General features: G+C 39.1%; 1 protein-coding gene across 1 annotated transcript; it reads left to right on the top strand.

The window, feature by feature from the left end:
• Window positions 1-1,117: 1,117 nt before the first annotated feature.
• Window positions 1,118-6,404, top strand: MAD2L1 (mitotic arrest deficient 2 like 1). The gene is made up of 5 exons (XM_007101376.4): window positions 1,118-1,324; window positions 2,133-2,279; window positions 3,615-3,735; window positions 4,727-4,830; window positions 5,558-6,404. The coding sequence occupies exons 1-5, from the start codon at window positions 1,252-1,254 to the stop codon at window positions 5,728-5,730; spliced, it is 618 nt and encodes a 205-aa protein (XP_007101438.1). The 5' UTR covers window positions 1,118-1,251; the 3' UTR covers window positions 5,731-6,404.
• Window positions 6,405-16,031: the final 9,627 nt, after the last annotated feature.

Here is a 16,031-nt window from a genome sequence, read left to right as displayed (position 1 = left end):
CAACAGCTAGCAAGCCAATGAGAACCTCAATCTAAGAACAAGGATATTAATTCTGCCAGGAACCAAGGGGGTCAAAAGAGGACCCCAGATGTTAGATGAGATCCCACCTGCAGACAGGTGCCTTTACTTCAAACTTATGAGACTATGTAGAGCACCCAGCTATGCCATGCCCCAGAATCCTGACCTAAAGACTGAGATAACAAATGGGTGTTGTTTTAAACTAATTTATGATAATTTGTTACGCAGCAATAGAAAACGAGTACACTCAGGCATTTTTCTCATATAATTAAGTAACAGTACATCTAGTAGTTGTTTCTCAGACTTCATTTTACGAATAATTTTCCCACCTGCTTTAAGTATAAAATTGTTTCGCATCTCACATGAATATTAGCTGTGCACTATCTCCTTAATACCTCATCCTAACATTAAAAGTCATTGAATTTGTGAGCCAAAATTCACTGAAAAGCTCTTCAGTGCTGATGGGCCTTTTTGGTGAGGTGACCTAATCCCTGACCAGTCGCCTAGGGGTGGAGGGATACACAATGCAAGCTGGACCAGCAGACACAGCCTCCTGCTGCCCCCAGACTCCGCCTCGCAGGGGGGCGGGGCGGGGCATAAACATGAGCTGAGGCCAGAACAGACAAGGAATACAAAAATGGAAGCAATTCGTCCCTTTAACCCCTAACCCAATTTCTCAGGAAAAGCCGCCCACACAGTAATCCCTCTAAAACTGTGGCTGGGCTGCCGCGCACGCAGTTGCTTTACGAACTCCCAAGACATCTAGCAAGTTCCAACCGCCCACTAAGGATCCCTGGAGCCACTTAATGCCGCAGCTGGCGGACAGTTCATATCACTTTCAAAATATCTTTCAAACTTGGTCGCTCTGTCCCCAGACCTAGGGAGCGGCCACTAAAACCTGGACCTACCAACTTCCACCCTGGGCGCCAGGTAGCCCGCCGACCACAACATAACTACCAGTGCCCAACAGGGATCCTCCCGAGCCTAACCACTGGGAACAGCGTCACCACGCCTACCCACTGCGCTTGCGCGAACGGCCGCTCCGCGAAGGCCCAGAGATCTTGCGGGACCCCGTTGCGTAGGGCGGGGCCTAAAAGCTTGTCGCGCCTGCGCGAGGGGCCGACGGCGTCCTGCGTCGTTACTTTTGAAACGAGTGGCGGGGAACTGCTCTGGAAACCTCTGGTGTTGCTGTCTGCCGGGTGGAAGCGCGTGCCTTCATCCGTGGGCCTGGCCATGGCGCTGCAGCTCTCCCGGGAGCAAGGCATCACCCTGCGCGGGAGCGCCGAAATCGTGGCCGAGTTCTTCTGTAAGTCCTCGCGCAGGTCGTGGGGCGGGGAGAACGGAGCCCAGGCCGCCCGGCAGGCCCGCGGCTCGGCTTCCGAGGCCCGGCTTCCGAGGCCGGGGGAAGCCGGGTGGGCTGGAGCGGCCCCAAACCCAAGCCCTCTCAGTCCCGGCCTCCTGCCCGGCAGGAGGAATCTGGGAAGAGGCGGATGCAGGCGCCTCCTTCGGACGCGTTGCTAATGATGGAGGAGGACGCCTAGGTGCTGCTGAGGCCTGCTTCGCGGTACAGCCCCTTCGGCGGGAGCGTTTCTTTAAAGTGCAGAGCTCACCCCTCACCATCACCCCCGCGAGGTGAAACTGGTCGACGGTGATGGACTAGAGTTTGGGAAGCGCCGTTCTGGACCAGGCCAGTTGTACCTTCTGATAGAACCTGGCAAAACTTGTGAGGATAAAAGGAGGAAAGAGAAGGGGGGAGAGGCTTGCCTGGGCTTTGGACTAGTCAGTCGGTTGCCTATTTTGACATCCTCTAACCATACAGTCTGAAATTTGGACTTGTTTTACAATGAAATGAAATTTGCCACTGGGAGATTAATGCAGTTTGGCATTTTTCTTTTACTGCCACATAAATGCAGGTATCACCTTCTCTCTTACTTAGAAGCAAGATTTTAACGATTTTTAATGCCACTTTGTACCTATTCTGCTTTCAGCAAAACACAAACACGTGTTTAGACATTTACAGCTTTACACCATTAATGAAACCATAGCCACATCTAAAGATGCTTTATTTCCCGAAGTTACAAAGTGACAATGACTTTAGTATTTCTTGTTTTCAGCATTTGGCATCAACAGCATTTTATATCAGCGCGGCATATATCCATCCGAAACCTTTACTCGAGTGCAGAAATATGGACTCACCTTGCTGGTAACTACTGATCCTGAACTCATAAAATACCTAAATAATGTGGTGGAACAACTGAAAGGTAATTAATTGTTGGAAACAGTTTTGAGTTTTGCAGGCCTTCTAGGATCCACATTTTCTAGCATCTTGGTGCTCATTTTTCAGCTCTGTACATGGTGGTGTAAAACACACTACCACCCCAAAGTGAATCAACTGGGAGGAAGCAAATGCATATAAATTGAAAGACGTCCCACCCTTCCTCCACCACACGTTGAGTAGGCTGAATATTTTAACGTTAGAAATCTGATATGGCTTAAGGAAACAATCTCCATTAACGGAGTTTATGTGACCAGATGGAACATGTTTAAATTTTACTATTACGATGGTGTTGATTATCTGAGAAAAAAATCCACTATACTTAATATATTTTTTTGTAGCTGCTTGCAGCCTAAAACCATCATTATATAAAGATGAAGGAACTAAAACTGAATTCAACCTGGGGGACTAAACTTAAAAGAGAAGAACTACTAAATAACAGAGCGCTCATTAGAATTTTCTTATTTTCACCTATTTCCATTTGCCCTTTTTTGAAAAAAATCCTGCCTGAGTCAGTAGCCTTTTCTATCTGAACACTTATTTTTTCCTTTTCGCTCAAGAAGTTGCAGTATTGTTGGATCAATATTTGTTCTCCATCTATTCCTTTTCTTTCTTTTTCTAGAATTCCTATTAGTTTCTCTTTCATGTTTCTCTCCACTTAGGAATCCCATTTCTAATTTTTCTGTGTTGTGGGATATTTTTCCCTATCTACCCATTTGACCTTCCAAATTACTAGTTCTAAAAAATGCTACAGCTCTCGTCTTTTTTTTTTCCTTTTTAATTTTAAAATTCACGAATCTTTTTTTTTTGTTGTTTTAAGTAAGTTCATTTTTTAAATTACATCATTGTATTTTCATTAACTTCAGGGCTAAATCACCCATAGTCATTCATAGGGCTGCACTTGGATTATTTGGTGTGGAACCTCTTAGAACTAAACTCAAACCCTCCCTGACTGAGTCAAATTTTCCTATTTTATGCTTTCATTGTACCATATTTTGCACCTGCATAGCAGTTACAATTTTAATTTCATGTTAATTGGTGCAGTGATTAGGTTAATGTTATCTCCTACACTCTTTCCTTGGATTAGGATGGAAGTACCGAATGTTTACGATCCTATTCTCAGCACCCAGTGCTATACCTGGTATAAATACTGAGAATTTGAAAACAGGAGCTAGGTTATTGATGGGGCAAGTTTTCTGTATAATTTGGAGGAGGTCCAAAATAGCAGTGGTAGAAATTTGCTGAGGATAGGAAGGGACCCGAGAGAAGAGCTGCTTTGTAATGCAGTGAACCAAAAAAGATGCCTTGTGATGTGTTACAGAATGGTTATACAAGTGTTCAGTGCAGAAATTGGTGGTAGTCATCTCAAATATTGAAAGTGGTGAGGTCCTTGAAAGATGGCAGTTTGATATTGAGTGTGACAAGACTGCAAAAGATGACAGGTAAGTAGGAATTTAAATTATTTCCACTTTCATATGCTTGTTTTAAAACTTCTTTTCTTTACAAAATGAGTTCTAATTATATTGAACAAGTTTCATATAAGGTATAGTTTTTTCTAGGATGTTTAATTTGATCTTCAGTCTCCTGTGGAAAAGAACTGTGCTTACTTTAGCATGTCACTGACTTGTATAGTATTGCCTTTAGTCTAAATTGGTGAATTTCAAATTGTAGTATTTATGGTGGTATATGCAAAACTCCATACAGTATACTAGGTGGCCCATTTTATGAATTGTTTAAAGGTACTTTTAAACATAAGGGATTATCCTAGACTCTCCCAGCTTAAGATGCAGCTTTACTGTATTTCACTTAATGCCACAAATTTCCTAAGACACTTTATCAACTCTGAAGTTTCCAGACTACCTGAATGGGAAATACCCATCATTATATGCTAATGACTAGCATTGTCCTAGGCATATTTACCTGTAAATTCAGAACCATTTCTCATAATGAAATGTAGTTTGCTTCTGAAGCCTTTGGTCTCTTTTAGGAAATGTTTAGCTTATAAAAATAATTTGATATACAATTTAATATCTTATTTGAGACAATAGGGAATTAGACATTTAGGCGTTACTAAAAATGCCAAAATGATTATACCAATTAAATATTTTAGATACCACTGTTTTTTTTTTTTTTAAGAGGTACTGAAGTTTTCCTAACTTGAAGCACTTGGCAAATTTTCTGATCATCTGATACAAAATGACCTGATCCTAAGACCAACCATAAAAAATGATTGGAAGGTTAAATGAAATAATAAAAACACATACTATGCCTACTGTGGTATTATGGGTCCTAATGATGTACTCATTTTCTAAAAAACTCCTTTTTAATGTATTACTTATTTGATTTTGGAATCATTTAATTAGATAAGTAATCTTACAAATGTTTTAAATAACTCGTTAAAACGTAAATTAATTGATTTGGTTTCTTTGGTAGTGCACCCAGAGAAAAGTCTCAGAAAGCTATCCAAGATGAAATCCGCTCAGTGATCAGACAGATCACAGCTACAGTGACATTTCTGCCACTGTTGGAAGTTTCCTGTAAGTAGTATACAACATCACATTGCCTTAAATTTGTTGGGGAAAAGACTAAGCTACTATTTTAAGAATTACCCCTTTATTAAATTTTTTCTTAATTATCAATATCATGTAATAAAAATGAGAAAGCATTATAAAGGAAAAGTAATGTTATATGCATTCTGGAAAATTTGGAAATGCTGAAAAGGAAAGGAATGAAAGTATTCCACAATACTCACTCTTGAATGTTTTGATGTAATTTGTTTCATTATCTTCATTTCTTACACACTTTTATGTATTGATATATATTTAAGACTATAGCTATAATCGTGTCTTGCTTTTCTATCTTCCTTACTCCTTCAAACATCATATATGTCCTGAAAACCTACTATATGTCACACTCTGTTCTAGGCACTAGGATACATCAGTTACAGAACCAAGAAGTTAGCTTTACTGTAGGTTACATTCATGCTATCCCATGTGATTGATTATACACTTTCTACAAATATTTTTAACAGTTTTTTCTTTAAAGAAAAAAAAACCTGAATTTTTCATAAGATAAAGTGAAAGGAGTGCAACATTTTCTGTACTACAGTAAATTTCCATTGAAGAAAACCAGTGAACTAGTTATTACAGACCAGGCTAAACTATGTTTCTAACACTATGTGTGGTTCAAAATGTGAGGGAGACAGGGCAGGTAGTTTTACTTTTGGAATAATAATGTACCTTAATTATTTTATCCCCAATTTAGGTTCATTTGATCTCCTGATTTATACAGACAAAGATTTGGTTGTACCTGAAAAGTGGGAAGAGTCAGGACCACAGTTCATTACCAATTCTGAGGAAGTTCGTCTTCGTTCATTTACTACTACAATTCACAAAGTAAATAGCATGGTAGCCTACAAAATTCCTGTCAATGACTGAGGATGAGCTAAAGACAGTAATGTACTTGTATTCTCAAATGTGGTTTTCCTGAAACCAAATCAACTTTAGTTGATATTTTTCATTGGTTAATTTTTAGATGGGGAAAACTTAACATTATACTTTAATGAATGTGCATAATTGTTCCATTCCTTGGTACCTGTTTCACTTTCCATAGGGCTGATGTAAGTTATTGCACACTGTTCCAAAGGGAACTAACAGATTTCATTAGCATTGTAATGTCAATTCCTTTGAAGGTAGTAACTGTAGATGGAAAAACTTTTGCCATAAAGCTAAATGTCTTTCTAAATCAGACCTTTTGGTCAAGCAGCTTGACTCAGAATATACAGAAATATTTAAATATAAAATAGAGCAAAAGAAATATGAATATTCAGAATATTTGTTTAGATCCTGAAAGTAACTAATGATAGTCCATAAGTAATGAAATATTGCTCTTATTAGGTCCTTTTGCCATTTATTTCATTTGTATAGTTTCCATATTGAAAAATTTTCCAATTATTTGATTTTAATTTATATAACTTGAACCCATGAAGCTATGGATATTCCTACTGTTCGAATTGCTGTGATACCAAACTTTTAAGAATGTCCTTTTATGTTTTATAAAATCAAGCTTTAAATGACAATGATGAAATAAAGTTAAATGTGTATGTTTTAAATTTGTCTTAAAATATTTTTATACTGGTGTGGTGTTAATACAGTTAAATAGTTATGATGCATTAAGTACAGCATATTATTTCTTGTGCCTACTATGGCTGTAGGGCCTAAGAATTTAAAGTTAAGTCTTGAGGTACTTTCAATTTAATGGACAAGCTTTTATTGTACCCCCTTCATCTCATAACAGTAGATTTGAAATAAACATTCTTTTTGTAAAATGATAAATGTCCTTTGTAATTAATTCAGTTTAGCAAATTTTGGATTGTAGAACCTTTCTATACTCTTAGCCTATAGTTAGTCTAATTTTCCATATACAGTTGACCCTTGAACAGTGCAGGGACTGGATCACTGACCCTCTAAGCAGTTGAAAATCCCAGTATAACCTACAGCCAGCCCTCCATATCTGTGGTTACTCCATACCCCTGGATTCAACCAACTGCGGATCGTGTAGTACTGTAGTATTTATAACAGTACTGAAGCTTGAGATCTTATGAAGGAGAAGAAAATATATGGCAGAGAACCATGAAGTAACCAAACAGGTTTACTTCATTATGTATTTATTTGTCTTTATTATTTCACCTGGATAATCTCTCTGATCCAATTGTGTCCTTGTTAAGAGTAAAGGAAAATGTCTTACATCCTTTCATCTCTTAGAGCTGCTGGACAAATAGGTGCCAATTTTTGATGATGGGTTATCGTGAATGCTGTTGCAAAGGCCAATCTCTAAAGAGTTGTTGAAGCTATCTAACTGAGGTTCACCCACAAGTCTTCCTGAATAAGAAAGTAGGGAATCAGAAATGGAAATGTTTATTTAGGGATGGTCAAGAGTCAACATTTGAATTCTTGAGCTGTTCATAATCTGTTTAACATTTTAAATATGCACTGAGACGGAAAGCAGAAATAGAGCTTGAGTGAAAATATGGAGAGAGTTGAAAATTATGGTCCTATTTTTAGGAAATATGTTTGAAAGTTTTTATAGAAAGCAATGACTGCTTCAGGAAACACTGAATGCCCCTTTGTTAAACAATGGGAATAATAAAATGTGGTTCTTGCCCCAAAAAAGCTCACCAGCAGCAACATTATATATTGCTGATAACACATTTCTGTCATTTCTGTTTCTGACAAATTAAATGATCCTAATATTACTACTTTTGTGATTTATTATGGTACTTACTTCTCTCTCCTTTAAGAGTTATGTCCAGAAATTAATGCTCTGGATTTGAATGTTACCTTCAATAACAGGAGCTTTTGCCATACAATCTATTGCCTGCAAGTTACTCTATAGTATCAGTTCTGCATCAGCTAGGCTCTTCTTTTTTTGAAAACAGAAAAAAATTGGCTTTGAAAAAATTTAATGGAAGAATATTAGCTATGTAGAGAATCAAAGGAAAGGCTGAAAACCAGAGAACTAGGGCAGCCCCAGGGATTTTCAGTGACAAATTTGTGAACTCTGCATATCTTTATGATGTAATAAATGAACCACTGGTGTTACCCAGTGATCTATCCAAATGACTCAGATTGCTGGTTTTAAAAAAGTGACAATGAAAAGCTTTTGTTTGCATTTTAACAAGCTGAGATGTAAGACTAAGAATTAGGAGAAACTGCATTTTTAAATACTTTGATCATTTCATCTCAGCCAACATCGTTAACATGGTTAAATTACACTTCTTACACCATTTGCATGTTAACTGTTAACTCTTGTGAGGATTCTGAGGAGCCAGTCATGATCTTTCTCACCTCTTACAGATTATGTATCAATTCAGAAATAGACATATTGGAGTTGAATGGGAGCCAAGCTATGAGCTTTACTGATAAAGCTAGATTGGAAAAGCTTTGGCCTAAGGTTCCAGCTGGACTTGAACCATCCTCCTTCTATACCTTGAGGCTCACCCTGGGAGGAAGATATTTAAACCAACGGATGAAAGAATTGTGACTGACTTCATACCATGTTAAATAGAGAGAAGCTAAGATTCCAAGAGAATCTGGTGGGCTTCTAGACCTGCCTGGGCTCCGACTCAATTTTGCTCACCATAGGTAGAGGAATGAAACCATGTTCCAGCTGAGCCCATCAAGGTTTGAAATAGAGCCCCAGAAGGGACTGAACCACACCTGGTCTTCAGGATCCTTCTCTCAGTACCATCAATCAGACAGAGAAGTCAAGCCTCCATGGGAATTTTTACACACAGGTATAACAATCTCATGTCTCAATTGGCCTTTGTTGTAGAGCAAACAACCGTAACATAGCAACAATAAGCATTTTTTCCTCCTTCGAGGCTGCAGGTCAGCTGGGGTGCTTGTCTTCATTCTCACCTAAGTCTACAGGTCATGTGTTGTTCTACCACTGAAAGGGCAGTGACTAGCCAGAATTCTTGAAGCTTAGTTTCAGAACTTGCACACTGACACTTTTCCACATTCCACTGGCCAAGGCAAGTCTTACGGCTAAGCCAAACTTCAGTGGCGAAGGGAAGTATACTCCTCCCAAGGAGGTGGGGGAGAGGTGTGAAAATATGGTGAAAGGATCTAATAGACCAGGGGTTGGCAAACGTTTTCTGTAAAGGGTCAGATACTAGTTTAGGCTTTGCAGCCATATGGTCTCTTGCACCTACTCAAGTGATTCCGTCTCGTAACTTGAAAGCAACCTTAGACAACAGGTAAACGAATGAGCATGGCTGTGTTCCAATAACAAAAACCAGACGGTGGGCTATATTTGGCACACGGGTTGTAGTTTGCTGACCCTGTAATAGATCTGTTTGCTGTTTTGTTCACAAATATTCAAACCCCTCCCTGGCTCAGAGCAATTGATTTTGTGATATTCAAGGCTCACATTTAAAGCAACATCATTTGTTTTCTCCATCCATGGTATCTCAAATGGGATGGCTCTTTATCTCTATCCCATATTCTGCAAAACACAACTGGCTATTTAAGATACTCCTCAGGATACCCCACAGTGAATTTTGATCTGAAAACTGGGAAGGGAGGTTCTTTGGCGCATGATGCGTACAAAGAGATTCAAAATAGCATAAAGGCTACAGGCCTCCATTTTTAATCACTATATAAACATGTATGCTGAATAAATGTTACTATTAGAATGCATTCAAGTTTCTTAGGTTCATTAACCTCCTATATATTTTAGCATATGAACTCCAAAATCATAAGCATAATAAAGTAGGTATCCGCATAGACATTTTTCTTTACCTTCTGTTTCCATTTAATTGCTTAGTCTGTAAAATTTATCTTTATTTTCTGTGAAAGATCAGAATAGCTATGATGTTATATTGTAATGCCTGTATTTTCCACCAGGTGTCACTAACGTTGTAATACTTAAAGTGAATTTCTTCTGACTCTAAATTAGACTAATATTCTGCTTTTCTTATTGGAAGTTAACATTGGGATTTCTGTCTACAAAAATATGAAGACATCAGAGGGAAAAACACAGCGTCTGTCTTTTGCTAGGCACTTTACATGAGCTATTTCATTTAATTCTCATGCTTTAGTGCACAAGCGGGATCGTGGGGCCAGCGGGCAGGCAAATGGCACTGTTTTTTAAGTTTAGATGGCCTCTTTTGACCCCAGCCAAGAAAGCTCATTTGACTCCACAACAAGCACATCAAAAGCAATTCTTCACCCTTTTCTTAATGGTTCTTACCTTCTACATCCTTTTAGCAATTGAGTGTCCAGAACAAATTACTTTTCCTTTACTGGGCTTTGAGTTTCATTGGTGAGTTTGTATTTACACTTTCCTCAGACGACTTTGACCAATGAATGGAAGGAAGCAAAACAGAGAGGACTTTATCCTATGCCTTATCTATATTGTTTATAGAATAAATCAAGTGTGAATTTTCAAGCATCTGTGAAACAGTTTTCCAACTAATGAGAAGAATTGTTCATTTAACTACCTCGGTTACTCCTTAGGGAATTAATTTTTGGCTTAACTTGTAAATAACATTTTCTCATTCTTTTTTTATTCACTGTATGAAATTATATTTCAAGTTATTTTGTTCAATGTGACCATGATAAAGGTTTGTGTTGGAACATCTATGGAATAGAGCCTGTCTGCTAAACTTCACATTTTATTAGTTATATTTTCTAAAAACAGATCTTTAGCGATCTTTCCATTCTTGAATATGGCTTTGAAAGTCAGCAGTATTAACCTATGCTTATTTAAAAAAAAAAAAAAATCTAGCTGGGAAAGCTACTTAATCTCCATTAGAGCTGACAATCCTGTTCCAATCTGGCAAAAACATTGTAGCCCTAGCAACAAAACTATTAGAAAAGGCCTAGAGAGAAAAATGTCAGAGTTGACCCTCTGATTTCACAAGTCAGTTTATGTTACCACTTCACCTATTTTTGTCCTCCTACCATTTGATCTATTTTTATACTAGAGAAACATAATACAGTTTCATTTATTTGTGTAAAGTCCATTTTCATCTACATTTATCTGCATCATTTTGCTATGTAAGCTTGTTTGCACAAAGGAACTTACATCAGATCAAAATCTTTATTGTCTTGGAATTTCATCTGTGTGGAAAAGGCTTCTGAGTATAAGCAGGCTAACCATACTCCATTTCCATGCAAGGGAAAGATCTCAAACGTCTTTAAAAACTATATAGATATGGACATATTGAGTGGATGCCTAGACATGGATATGATTTCCATCTAAATGGCAGTCTCACTGTCTAAGTGCAGAAGTTAGTGGTTTTAAAGACTGAGTCAGTGATATCCAAAATATTTCATGTCTAAAATACAGTTCTTTTATCACTGTACTCAATCATAATAGTCAATACACCTCTTTAGAAACCAGTTCAAAGCTTCCAGATCTAAGAAAGGAAATTTATAGGCAATGATCATCTACCATGTGCCAAGTACCAGTTAGGTGCTTTACACCTGTTCAGACTGGTTCCTTCTAGGTGCATAGAGGCTGGGGCTGGTGGGGAAGTGGGAGACTTGGGCTACAGCCTGTGGTCTTGAAAACTGGTGATGGGATATGGGGAGAGCCATGAAGCAAAGGAAATGATGAAGTCTGAGTCCCAAATGACAAGTCCTCTGGAGTAAAGAATAGCTCCAAACCTCAGTTCAGGGCTGTGAGGGGATAACAGTGTGGAAAGAGAAGGACTGGATCCAAAACGAAGGTTTTGTAACTGCTGATGCCCAGTGAGTCCCAGAGGATAACCGTGAAGGAACACTGTGGAGGGAGAAAGAATCCTTCATAGAGTACCTCAGGCTCAACCTGCGGGCAGGGAGGGATCCGGCATCAAATGAGTACATTACATGCATTATCTCAATCCTCACAACAACCCAATGAGAGTTACTATCCCCATTTTACACCTGTAAAAAGTGAGATTCGGGAAGGTTAAGTAATTTGCCCAGCTTCAAACATCCAGAATACATTCCCAGGCCTGACTCCAAAGCCTGTATTCTTACTGTATCTCATTGCCTCTCAGAGACTAGGGAACAAGGAAGGGTCCCCCTGTTCCAGTATGCAGACTCAGCCAAGGAGACTACAATACCACCTGAATCTAACTGCAGCTGGAGAAGTGAAAACTCACAGCCACAATGTTTCAGCGTCAAGGTACATTAACTTTTTAAAAAACTTTTTCATAATAAGCTATCACTAAATGTTTATTAACACAGAGCCTTTTGCCGTGTAACAGGAGCATTCATTTTCTTCCATCAACATTTTCTTCTCTCATTCCTTTCACTTGTTTTTGTAACTAAATGCTGTGTTGGAATTTGGGCTTCTGCTTTACGGGCTTTAACCAGTTTGAGAAATCGACACAGAAAACAGATTGAAATGTATGTATTGTCATCTGTGTTACCGGGTCTCCTAGTAAAGCTGGGTAGGAGCGAGAGGCTCGCACCTCAGGCAGAAGTAGGTTTGCTACTGCTCCCCCAAAATGAACTGTGGAGCAGTCAGGCAACTTCGGTCTTCCTCACTCAAGCCCAACTCCAGCATGGGAGTAAGAAGTGCCGCTCCCTGAACGCCAAGGCCAGGGTTAGAAAGCACTGTACCTGAGCTCCGGCAAGCCTTAGAAAGAGTTCTTCTTTGTTGTTTGGGATGGTGTGAGAGAGAAGGTGGAGAGAGGGGCCCCCAATATTTCCCCAGCACCACTTTCCATCATCAGGATCAGAGCAGAAACCTGAAGAGTGGAGTAACATGCATCCCTCCCAGTATTTACCAGGTTTGTTTTTTTTTAATATAAATTTATTTATTTTATTTATTTATTTTTGGCTGCATTGGGTCTTCGTTGCCGTGCACGGGCTTTCTCTGGTTGTGACGAGCAGGGGCTACTCTTGGTTGTGGTGCGGTGGCTTCTCTTGTTGTGGAGCACGGGCTCTAGGCGCGTGGGCTTCAGTAGTTGTGGCGCATGGGCTTAGTTGCTCCCCGGCATGTGGGATCTTCCCGGACCAGGGCTCAAACCCGTGTCCCCTGCATTGGCAGGCAGATTCTCAACCACTGCGCCACCAGGGAAGCCCATTTGCCAGGTTTTTAATCTTTTAGCATATTACAATGCCAGTGTGTTCCACTGGCATTATGCCAGTTGATTTTAGGTAGCAGGGTGATGGTAACAGGCATTTTAAAAAATTTTAATTATGTATTTTAATCTGTATTCAGAAAAATATATAACATATTTTAACATATCATGAGCTAAAGATTTTTAAAGTACACACATTATTTTTTTTAAATGTATCAGTATTGGGATGGGTGATATGCAAATAAAAATCACGAAGGCAGCACATACATGAAGGAAGGCTGGGAAATGATGTCATAAGCCATTGTACTTAAGCAAGTCAGAAGTAAGCCAGGGCGGGCTGTCCTCTCAGCAGGGCGGGCTGCATGCTCAGAGTGCTGCTGTGCTTTTACCATCCTGCACTCCACTTCTTTCTACACACCGTTCCCCTCTGGAACTGCTGATGGGCATTTCACATTTTGCCCACAAAAGACTCTAGCAACATGAGTCAGACAGCATTCCACGCAGCACCCGAAGCTCAAGATTCACTCCCTATTCTATTCTTATCACTAATTATGTCCTGTCACATTGTCCAAAATAGATCATCAGACTTTCTGAAACGAATACAAAGACTGGATCAACAACATAAAAATGTCCCAAATTTGAACAACAGGAAACTCTTATTTTTCAGCTTCCTCAAAACTAAATCCCCTTGTAAATAAAAGCCCATAGAAACTAAAGTCCAAATGCCTTCATTCCCTATTTTATACAATTGGCTCAGTCTCAGCCCGAGGGTCTTAGTTGTCTGGATTCCTATATTTGCAGCTGTGTCCTAGGCTGTCTTTCATAGGAATATAGCTTCTTCAGCCTCTTTAAATTCAAATCTCTAGTTAGCTCTACTCTCCAAGGGGTCGGTAGCCACAAAGGAAACTGCAGCTCCACTACAGAAGTTATCACAAACAAAATTATGATCCCCAAAGTAAGTGAATGGTATAATGTGGTTTGACATTGCTATTCTCAGCCAAAGAGCATGGCAGATAACTTAGTGGTACCTGTGTTGGAGACAGTGAGGACCTGAGAACACCTGGTTTCAGTCCCATGGCAGGTCAGCCAGCTGCACCAGTGTCGAGTCCACAGCCTGGGAATCTGTGTTTACTGACCAGTCACTGCCCAACAGTTGTGCTTCTACGTGTATAATATATTTGTGTATTTCTTTGTGTTTTTTCTTGTTTTGTTTTGTTTGGGTGATGCTTGTGGGGATCTCCCCATATATGTTGCCTGCTTTCTCTCAGAGAGTGATATTTGAGACATTCTTGCCTTCTTAGAAAATTTAGATATTCTGGTTTCTTCGTTTCCTCCTGTCTATTGTCTCATGCAAGATTGTGGTCTAGAGAAAACCTCTACTCCCAAATTCTTCCAAGTGTGTTCTCTGTAGGGGAGAAGTATACTTTTCTCTATGAAAACATGAGGGATGGGGTAGAGACCATCACCCTACTTCTTAGCACTATGTTTTAACTTAATAATATACACTGTTTTATTTATTATTATAATAGTGATTGTCATCACTCTTCCATAAATTTTTTCCTTCCTACCTAGGCAGGTTGAGTTGGACCCAGCTAGGCAGTAGGTGACTAGAGTCAAAATTAAATTAAAAAAAAAAAAATTAAAACACCAGGATCACAGTAAAGGCCAGTGAGTCAGGATTACTCTTGTACATGGTCGGTGGGAATGTAAACTGATTCAGCCACTGTGGAAAACAGTATGGAAATTCCTCAAAAAATTAAGAATAGAACTTCTAAATGATCCAGCAATTCTACTTGTGGGTATTTATCTGAAGAAAACAAAAACACTAGTTCGAAAAGATATATGCACCCCTATGTTCACTGCAGCACTATTACAACAGCCAAGATATGGAAACAACCTAAATGTCCAAGGATGGAAGAATGGATAAAGAAGATTTAATGTATATATATACACACAACAGAATACTATGTAGCCATAAGAGAAGGAAATCTTGCCATTTGCTACAACATGGACGGACCTTGAGGGTATTATGCTAAGTGAAATAAGTCAGATGAAGAAAGACAAATACCATGTAATTTCCCTTTTATGTGGAATATGAAAAACAAAACAAACAAACAAAAGAAAAACAAACTCACAGACTGAGAGAACAGATTGGTGGTTACCAGAGGGAAAGGGTTGGAAGAAGGGTGAAGTGAGTGAAGGGGATCAACTGTATGGTGATGGACGGTAACTCGATTACGGTGCTGGTTACTTTGTAGTGTATACAAATAGCAATTTATAATGCTGTATACCTGAAATGTGTATAAATGTTATATACCAATTTTACCTCAATTTTTTTAAAAAAAGAAAAAGTAACAGAAGGATACCAAAGTTTAGCAAAACTTTAAGGAGATTCCAGATGTCACAGATTAAAGTACTCAAAAGTTAGTATTCCAAAAGTTTGGGCCATTGAAAACATAGAACACAAGCACAAACAAACAAAAAATACCTAAACCTAAACTTCAGGGCAGAAACTTTTCTGTTCTTACGCCTTCCTATCTCAGTAGGATCTGACCATTAGTGTAAGGAGAGAGACTGCAGCTGTGGAGGAAAATGGTGCCAAGAACTGCAGCTGCAGAAATTTTTTTGTTTTTTTTTTCACTTTTTACTTTTGACATGTAAAATTAATACATACACAAGTTAACAAACAGTACAGAGTGGTACTAAATGAAAAGTAAGTTCTCTACCTTACCTTGTTCTCCCACTCCCCATTTCTAATCCAGCTCCCTTGGAGTATAGTTGCTTTACAACGTTGTGTTAGTTTCTGCTGTACAGCAAAGTGAATCAGCTATACATATACATATATCCCCTCTTTTCTGGATTTCCTTCCCATTTAGGTCACCACAGAGCACTGAGTAGAGTTCCCTGTGCTATACAGTAGGTTCTCATTGTTATCTATTTTATACATAGTATCAATAGTGTATATGTGTCTATCCCAATCTCCCAATTCATCCTGCCCCCACCCACCAGCTCCCTATTTTTAAACATTTTTTTTGTTTGTTTGTTTTGTTTTGTTTTGTTTTTTGCGATATGCGGGCCTCTCACTGTTGTGGCCTCTCCCGTTGCGGAGTACAGGCTCCAGACGCGCAGGCTCAGCGGCCATGGCTCACGGGCCTC

The sequence above is a fragment of the Physeter macrocephalus genome, chromosome 7 (genome assembly GCF_002837175.3).
Source record: "Physeter macrocephalus isolate SW-GA chromosome 7, ASM283717v5, whole genome shotgun sequence".
Taxonomy (NCBI): domain Eukaryota; kingdom Metazoa; phylum Chordata; class Mammalia; order Artiodactyla; family Physeteridae; genus Physeter; species Physeter macrocephalus.
The sequence above is the reverse complement of the archived record's forward strand: the minus strand, read 5'-3'. Positions and strand labels throughout refer to the sequence as shown.